The sequence below is a fragment of the Haliotis cracherodii genome, unplaced genomic scaffold (assembly GCF_022045235.1).
Source record: "Haliotis cracherodii isolate W230 unplaced genomic scaffold, xgHalCrac1.p SCAF_1, whole genome shotgun sequence".
NCBI lineage: Eukaryota > Metazoa > Mollusca > Gastropoda > Lepetellida > Haliotidae > Haliotis > Haliotis cracherodii.
Genome location: NW_027266264.1, coordinates 58,713,282 through 58,722,333, shown reverse-complemented (window position 1 = coordinate 58,722,333; position 9,052 = coordinate 58,713,282). Strand labels below are relative to the sequence as shown.

Below are 9,052 nucleotides of genomic sequence, written 5' to 3'. Positions count from 1 at the left end.
TTGTCATATGGGATTAAGAGCTACACGTGCCTACAGTCCCATTCCATTGTGCCCACAGTAAATCATGAACTGATACGGTCTGATGCTCAGAAAGGGACTCGCTACAGGATTGATTACATAACATTTATAGACATAGTGAATTATACCCTTAGCCGTCTCGTAAAAGGCATACACATGTCTCGTGGTGGCAACGCCATTGTCTCTTCGGCTGTCCTTTGCTGCCATCACTATATGAATGTTTGCATCTATAGCGTCAGCAGTAATTATCACCCATTCAACAAACACTCTTAAAAATCACCCACACTAAGTAAATCATAAACCCTAAAACCTGTCATTTTATGTCGGACAGACCCCCTGGACTGCCGTTCTGTACTGCCATGCACCCGGACACACAACTCTCAGGTAAGTGTAATAATAGAACATACTGATGTAGATGTATGATCGCTAACATATTCGATGGATGCAATTTGGTGAATGCCTCCGTTATCTATTTCTTTTATTTATTTCCATGTACCACTGTGAGTGGTTATTTATGGAAATAAACAATGTCAAAGTTGCACAGCTCGTTCAGGATGGCAGACAGTCAATGTACAATACTTATGGATTAACAATGGCAATTAGCATGTCAAATTATTCAGATTCGCATCAGGCTTGGCTGCAGCGATCTTAACGCAGATCAGTATGATAGACATATTGCATACTAAAACCTGTTTCTGTGGATATCATACCGAACATGCTTTACACTTTTGTGTGTACAAACTACTAAGTTCTTCGAAATGAAATGTATTTTTACCAACAAGGTTATTCTTTACACACAGTGCTATGCAGAAAATTCGCATTTGAGTAAAGAAGAGCAAATCCAAACATTAGATTCTATTCAAAACTTCGTATTAAAAACTAGCAGATGTTCAATTAAATGAATTGTTTAACATAAACTGCAAATATATTTATCATATACACACATCTAGCTTGGCATGTGCAATTCCTTTGTTAATCTAACGTTCACTGATGTATTTATTGCATCGTGTCTTATTTGTAATGGAGTGGTATTAACAGAAGCGCTTCGCTTGTTTACTAATCCATTTCTACATTCTAGACATGTACATATCATGGCTGCAGGGTAATTAGCCCTTGTCCCAATTCGGTCGCTATTACACTACGATGAAAATGAATACTACAATATTACAAATCTCCAACTAGACATAGATTGAGTTGGTTTGTTGTTTAACGCCGCACGCCGAAGACCCGGGTTCGATTCCCGACATGGGTACAATGTGTGAAGCCCATTTCTGGTGACCCCCCGCCGTGATATTGCTGGAATATTGCTAAAAGCGGCGTTAACCATACTCACTCACTCACTTTAACGCCGCACTCAGCAATATTCCAGATTGTGAGTTATGTTGTCATATGTACATGTATATGAGATTGTAATACAAAATATTGCAATGTTTGTTCATCATGGAACGTACAAAATAAGTACAGTCGTCTATGGCACATGAACCATATATCTGTGGTGACCATTATTGTTCTTATGGGTTTATGGCCTACATAACTGTACGGAATAAAGACGTCAACACGAATAATTAAAACATAATTGAAAGAGGTATCCTTTCAAACCTTTCAATAAATATCGTAAGCCATTCTTTGTTTATATATATTATGAGTATTATTACACAAGTCCGTGCAAAGCGATAATAGCAATATCCAGTAATAAAGGGCAGTCGGCAGCCTACCAGATGTGTGGAGAGTTCATCGGAATTAGTTCGCGGTTATTACGTAACAATCTTATCCCTTGACATGAAGAACACCTGTCGTGGTTGCAGTCTCAACCACTCTCCCACAAAGGCCACATGTGTAATGGCAACTAGTGAGTATATTTTCAGCTTTGTAATTTCATTGGATAGTAGCGGAACCCGTGTTTCAATAATGCAAATATGTATGTTGTTTGGGGTCTTCGGCACTGTCTAGCTACAAATACCACGATGATATCTAACGCACTTACTCGTCCTGTACGTCATGTCAGTATTTTGTTTAAGTTGGATTTACACAATATATATTATTTTTTCAAAAGATGTAAAAGATGTTCACAATTTCGATAGTTAATAATAATATACGGAGATTTGATTATAAAAGGCCTTTCATTTTGATTCATGTAATGTACGCGCAAACTCATATTTTATCCTTTTAATGTTGGCATTAATCTCCCTCATTACAATTAGTTCATATGACGTACCTAAAGCTGGAGTCTAGATCATCTGATTTCAAAGTAAAAGTGAAACGCTTTGTCATTTGTTAATTGTCTTGATTTTTAAATAATTACTTTGTACAATGACCCCCTGCTTATACAAATATACGTACGATTCAGTCGGAGGACCCCGGAAAACATTTAGGCCCATTTGTTTTGTTTTTTTGTCGGTTTTTTGTCTTGACATTTCAAGATACTAAGTTGAAATTGCAATATGCTAAGCTGACATTTGAAGATGCTAAGTGGAAATTTCAACATAATGATATTGACATTTCAAGATAATACCTTGAACTTTCAACTTATCATCAAGATGCTAATTTGAAATTTCAACATATTAACTTATTTCAACTTATTATCTTGAAATTTCAACATAGTATGTATCTTGAAATTTCAAGCTGGTATTTTGAAATTTCAACTTAGTTTCTTTGATTTTCAAGAAACTATCTCTAAATTTCAAGCTTTACATCTTAATATCTTGAATTTTTTTCTAAAAATCAAATGGCCCCGAAATGCTTTCGTACATGACGGTGACGAACAGAGCTTTTCACCAATTCTCTACTGGAACTTTTGTCACGCAGGTGCCTTGTTTTATCCGGATTAAGACTGGGGTCGTCGCCATAGGAAAGAGTACATATTTGAAGGTTCAAATGGATGTTATATAACTTACCATTCATGAGCGTATACACTGATGTACATTCATTACTTCATTATTACTTATTGCAAAATACATACACAAAAACAGACAAAGTCTTCAAACGTGTTTAACATTAAATTTTAAGACAGTAAGTCGCACTGTCGACATAATACATGATATCGATTTCATGGCCTTCCAATCTCCTCTTCAAAGCATTAGGTTTCTCTGAATATCTTCATATCTGTCTTCTTCGCCGAAATACTGTATTTGCTTCAAATTGGGTCTTTTTCTGCTCTGCCAGGAGGAATGATATGAACTCAGAGATATTGAGATGAGCATTGCCAACCACCTTCTTCAGGCGACCGTGCCATTCCTTAAATTATCCTAGATACATTTAGTCATTTTGACAGATTTGTGAAATAACTACATATTTATGCGTGTGAAATACTACCGAAGCGAAACTTTTACACATTGACTATAACATATACACAGGACCAAGCAATGGCTTATCAAAACTTCGTCACCATTACCGATTCTATCCCCAAAGATACCCACATTTCTTTATTATTTCAAAGACAAAACTGTATTTCATTTTGTTGATCAATTCGACGATACGCCTTTATACTAACAATAAATGCGCTTGGCGCAGCACAGGTCGCGAACTTGTAGAGATTTCTAGGATATCATCCAGGTGTCCCCGAGGAAGAATAATAACAAAGGCAACAACCAGTCCCGATGGATTGCCAGATATCAGTGGGTGTGCATGGGTTCACCCCGATTGTGTTAAACTTTCTAGGTTGGTCAGCACCGTACACTTTCTCATGGGTTTCACCAAAAAGGTAAACGTCTGAGACCTGCATCACTTTAGGCTGTCCTCCACACATAACCGGAATGCTGTTCAAAGCGGCGTTAAACCGCTCTCACTCTTTCGTGTCATTCAGTCTATATTTTCTACGAATGTTATCCGAACTGTCATCTTAACCTAGGCCAACTGCGTTACAGAAATGGATGTGGTACCAGAGATAGCACAAAAATCTAAAGTTTATCATCCCATTGAAGTAGCTCCCCATCACGAGGAGACCCCACAAACATCCGACCATGAAGGATCATCAAGGTAAGAAATGTTTCAAATCTGTCCATATATTGACATTAATACATATTCTACCATTTTTAAAACACTCGATTATGATCGGCATTCGGTTCCAAATTCTAAGTAGAGTGGTTAAATCTACAAATAGCCCAGTTCAACATGGAAAACAGCATTTCTAACTCTTTGTTGAGAATATAATTATCATTTTATTCTTCATCCGTTTCTTATCTCAGTGCGAAGTCACCGGAACTGACGTCATTGGCCAAGGTAATAGTACTGGCGTCCTGTATGTGCAACACCTTCCTCAGCGTGGGTTTTGCCGTCGGACTGGGGGTGGTATTTGTCGAAATCCTCGACGTTTTCGACGCCAGTCGAACACAGACGTCACTGATGCAGTCGTTGTGCTTTGGAGTTATATTTACAGGGGGTATGCGTTTTTTTGGCCCTTGTTTTCTTTCCATTTCGTTTTCCCAGGAAATGTACATGAGTTAGAACCAGATTACAAATGCCGCACCCTTGCTGACATTCAGCAGTGTCTACTTGGCACTCTTGTTAACATTCCAGACAAGAGTGAATATCATAATCTATATTTCAATTTTACTTTTTTTTTTATTAAAACAGTATTTACCCACTCAATGTCTTGCACTAATCCAACTTTACGATTCCACCCATACTCTTTTGAAATATATCTGTGTAACTTTGAAACGTTTGTTTAATACAATTTGTTTTTGTCTTTGTCTTAATTCCCGAAGGGGATACACAATGAATTATACATGTCCAGCTTTTGACAAATACACATTTAGTCGATATGGCAACAGACTCGCAATATGCTACTGTTTATATAGTTTTTTTGTTTAAAGTTTTATTAAACCAATTCTGAAATTGAAATGCACTAGATTGAGAATCCAGTATTCCAGTCGCAAAATACAGTATTTATTTTATTTCTTACAGCTCTAGTATGCGGACCAATAGTCGCTATGATTGGCCCAGGAAACTCGGTGATACTGGGCGGTTTATTATCCCTGGCCGGATGTGTTGGAGCCACGTTTGCCCCGAGTGTGAATGTACTCATCGTCACCATTGGACTTATTACAGGTTATATTCTACAGAAATGTTTTAGATTGTTCGTTTGTTTAACGCCACACTCAGCAATATTTCAGCTATATAACGGCTGTGTGTAAATAATCGAGTCTTGACGAGGTAATCCACTGATCGACATCATGAGCATCGATCCACGCAATTGAGATACGATGACATGCATTAACCAAGTCAGCGAGCCTGACCACCCGATCCCGTAAGTCGCCTCTTACGACAAGCATGATCGTCTTTTACGACAAGCATGGGTTGCTGAAGACCTATTCTACCCCGGATCTTCAGGGGTAGAATTTTTTTTTGAAGTCTTATCAATATGTTAACGCAATGAGCGATAATGGCTTGTTATTCACCCGTAGCATTCACTTGATTCATGTGAGGAAGTGATCTCATAAATATTGCAAATACATGTAAAACAATTACAGTATATCGAGAAGTATATAGATACAATACAAAAATCCAGCTATCTGACTGGCTAATCGCCGTCTTGTGAAAAACAATACACATCGGTCGGCTTCATGACGTCATAGTGTTTCATATGACGTTATCTGCTTGTCACGTTTATATTTTAAGTTACCATACAGTAACCACACGAGGTCGTACAGCAGATCTGATAGTCACACAAACATATTTCACGGACAAAAGTGAGTTGGGGTTAACGCCGCTTAACAGTATTAATGTGTCAGCTTAATGTGGGAGGAAAGCCCGAAGTGATGCAGGTATCAGACGTTTACCACTTTAGTGAAACTAAAGAGGACGGGTATGGTGCTGACAAACCTAGAAACATAATTGGGGCGAACCGGGATTCGAACCCACAATCATAGGTTTCTGGCGTGCCCAAGGGACGCAACTCTGCACCGCGAATCGCGGCGCCTTAGACGACTGGGCCACCCGTGCCCCCTACAATTGGCACACAAAGGCAGGATTGTACGATGGTCACTAATACTATTCAATCGTCGAGCCATAATGCGGACATAGACGAATTATTTGAGAAAATGACATGTCCTTAATATACTTATTCTCTTTATTAACATACCGGTATTATGTAGAGCACATTCTCATAGAAGGGGAAGTTGTAAACGACAAATATAAGGAGGGTTATTGGAGTCGTCACATAGATACGGTAGTTACTACAAAACAATAGTTCAATCCTCGGACCTAGTCTGGTGGATCACTTGATAGCATTACCTGTCCTGAATGCACTAATTATCATCCTTTACTTCTATATTACAGGTATTGGGCACTGTTTTTCCTATTTATCGTCCTACGTGGCCTCGGGGGCCGTCTTGGCAGAGAGAAAGGGCATGGGAGTGTCCCTCATCACCGCCAGTTCTAATCTTGGAGCGTTCGTGTATCCGCAGATTAACAGACTGGCGCTCAACGCATATGGATGGAGGGGCACGTTTCTCCTCTTAGCAGGCGTCAACTTCAACTTGTGTGTTTCTGGATTTATAATTCGGTGCTTGACGAAACCTATATACAAAACCAAATCTGAAACAGACCCCGAGCCCAAATCCTTGGCCCGGGCTCTGCATCTTCATCTATTGAAGAATGGACCGTTCGTGATCCTCCTACTTCTTCAAATGCCTATCTGGTGTTTTTACACTGGGGAAATCGTCTTCATCGTCGACGTTGCCAAAACCAGGGGCTACGATCTTGAGGCTGCGTCCTTCCTCCTCTCTGCCCTCACTGTGGCCTATGTACCCGGAAACCTACTGGGTGGGATGCTACATACAGTGGCGCACATACCCGGACTCATCTCCTGCTCTGTGTCTCTCCTAATATGTGGCCTGTTTAGCATTGGCTTTGTCTACTTCACTTCATATGGCGTGATGATGGCACTTGTAATCGGCCATGGATTACTACTGGCGGTTGTGGAAGTGTCTGTACCCATAATTGTAGTACAGATAACTGACCCGACATCATATTCCTTCGCTTTATCCTACTTCTTCGGAATTACTGGTTTTGCTGATATTTCCAGTGGACCTATAAGTGGTAAGTTGATGATGAAACAGCTTTGGAAGACATTTAAGACACATCATCATTACTCGTTAAATATTCTAGCTATCAGATAGTCCATTTGCAGTCTTGTGAAAAAAACATTCAATTCGGCTGGTCGACTGGAGGTTGGGTCTAATGCCTATGTCAGTCCTGTAGTTAATAAGATCATACACACTCGTCCAGTGACAGTTGTAATAACAGGTGACACGACGCCTCTGAAATAGAAAGGACAGTTTGAATATTGTCATTAACCGAGAGAGCGTTGTTGCCATATGGCGGCGGCCTGAATACAATCGAGTCTGGACCTATCAATCTCGTGATGGTGAGTATGACAATCCAGTGACACGATAACGACATGTGAACTTTGAATCACTTCTGCAGAGTACAAGCCCGGGTAATACGAGGAACACAAGGGGCAGGTTCAATGTCTCGGCTCAAGACTTTTTCGTAGTTGGCTCATCGATACATAATCTCGAGGTTGAATTAGTGCCGTCAGTGAATCTGTGATATTGTAATTTGGGTAAGTATTAAGTGTTACGTTGGTGTTGAATCCGTAATAGAGCGCCTCCGCAGTGCATCTTGTCGTAGAGTAGAAGGTCGGTGTTTCGATTCTCTGCTGCGTCATACCAAAATACGTTAAAAGATTGTACTTGTTACTCTGTCTGGCATTCAGTGTAAAGGGGATAAAACAGGGACTAGGGGCTCGGGGTATACCGTGTCTGAGTGGGGTATCCATGTTAATCTGACCTCAGTGGGATAGCATATAAAACCGGCAATAGTCCTGGTAAGTACGAGTAGCCACACACACGGACGAACGTACACGCTCAAACGTCGTCATATATTCTTGAACTCGACGTTAAGCCCTATTTCACCTCACCTTACCGTTTAAAAACAATCATAAGTACAAGCAACGTTGCTAAATATGTTTTATCCTCCCACAGGCGCCATCAGGGACGTGACAGGGAACTACCTTCTGATGTTTTACCTGGCTGGTGGAAGCGCGGTGCTGATGGCGCTTGTCTGTATTTGTCTGGAACTATGGATGCGGAAAAAGAAGGCGGTGCCAGTCAAAATAAGTATTCCCCTCGAAAACTGTTGATTGACTATACTGAATTATGCAACTCAAATGCATACAGGCCCTTGGCACAGGGGTTCTCTGGTGCCACCAACTGGGCATTGAGCTGGTTGTATTTTGAAGCCTTCAAGGGGCAAATTCGGCAAAGTCGAGTAAACACATCACTCAAAGGTTTCACGTGTTTCGACTTAAATGAAGCATAAGCAAGGCAATTGTGTTTGCTGAAATAATTATCAATGCATACACGAGAATGGGCATTATATACTAACGATTCAGCATTTCATGGCAGATAGTTCTAAGGTGATATATAGGACTCCAGATAACCAGACGGTCATGCTGGCCAAGCGGTGTTTGGTGTTCCTGCCCGCCTCCTGGATCCTACTGGCTGAATCGTACCGTCTTGGACGTGACGAGCAAGTGATGTTGGTTTACAGGCCCAGTTCAGTCTGATATACTTCACCCTTTGTTTCCTCGTGGCAGAAAAGAGGACTGAACCGTGTGTGTTTACAGAATGATGAAGTTACCGGAAGTGCATCTGGACATGGCGGTGCCATGGACGCCTAATCCGTGGCGACGGACATGGACAAACTTGTGAATGAATAATCGCCGAGTTTTGTTGTTATAATCTTTTCTCGGTCACCGCTTCAGAACTTTCTACTATTTTCTATGAAAGGAGGAGCCAACCATTTCTTTCTTCAGGTCACCCGGCCTGTCCAGCAAACACTATTTATTATTGGGCGGTAAAACCCGAGGCAAATATTGAATTTACTATCCAGCCTGGTAGATTGCACGCAGCTGTGGAGATAAGGGGTTTGTTACAACCCTAAATGTAAAAAATGCTCTTAATGTAAAACTAATTACATTAAGGGTTGCGGGTTAACTCTTGTTACAACCCTTAATGTAAATATTACTCTT

General features: G+C 40.4%; 1 protein-coding gene across 1 annotated transcript; it reads left to right on the top strand.

The window, feature by feature from the left end:
* Nucleotides 1-377: 377 nt before the first annotated feature.
* On the top strand, nucleotides 378-8,161 carry LOC139466073 (monocarboxylate transporter 6-like). The gene is made up of 6 exons (XM_071248088.1): nucleotides 378-402; nucleotides 3,882-3,993; nucleotides 4,203-4,396; nucleotides 4,921-5,064; nucleotides 6,295-7,056; nucleotides 8,004-8,161. Exons 1-6 carry the CDS (start codon nucleotides 378-380, stop codon nucleotides 8,159-8,161), a joined length of 1,395 nt encoding a protein of 464 aa, XP_071104189.1.
* The last annotated feature ends 891 nt before the right edge of the window (nucleotides 8,162-9,052 follow it).

Excerpts from the sequence above, each read along its gene's own strand:
- LOC139466073 (XM_071248088.1), top strand. The coding sequence starts at position 378 with ATGCACCCGGACACACAACTCTCAG. Across the intron at positions 403-3,881 it reads CCCGGACACACAACTCTCAG|AAATGGATGTGGTACCAGAG; the intron begins GTAAGTGTAATA and ends ACTGCGTTACAG. Across the intron at positions 4,397-4,920 it reads TGGAGTTATATTTACAGGGG|CTCTAGTATGCGGACCAATA; the intron begins GTATGCGTTTTT and ends TATTTCTTACAG.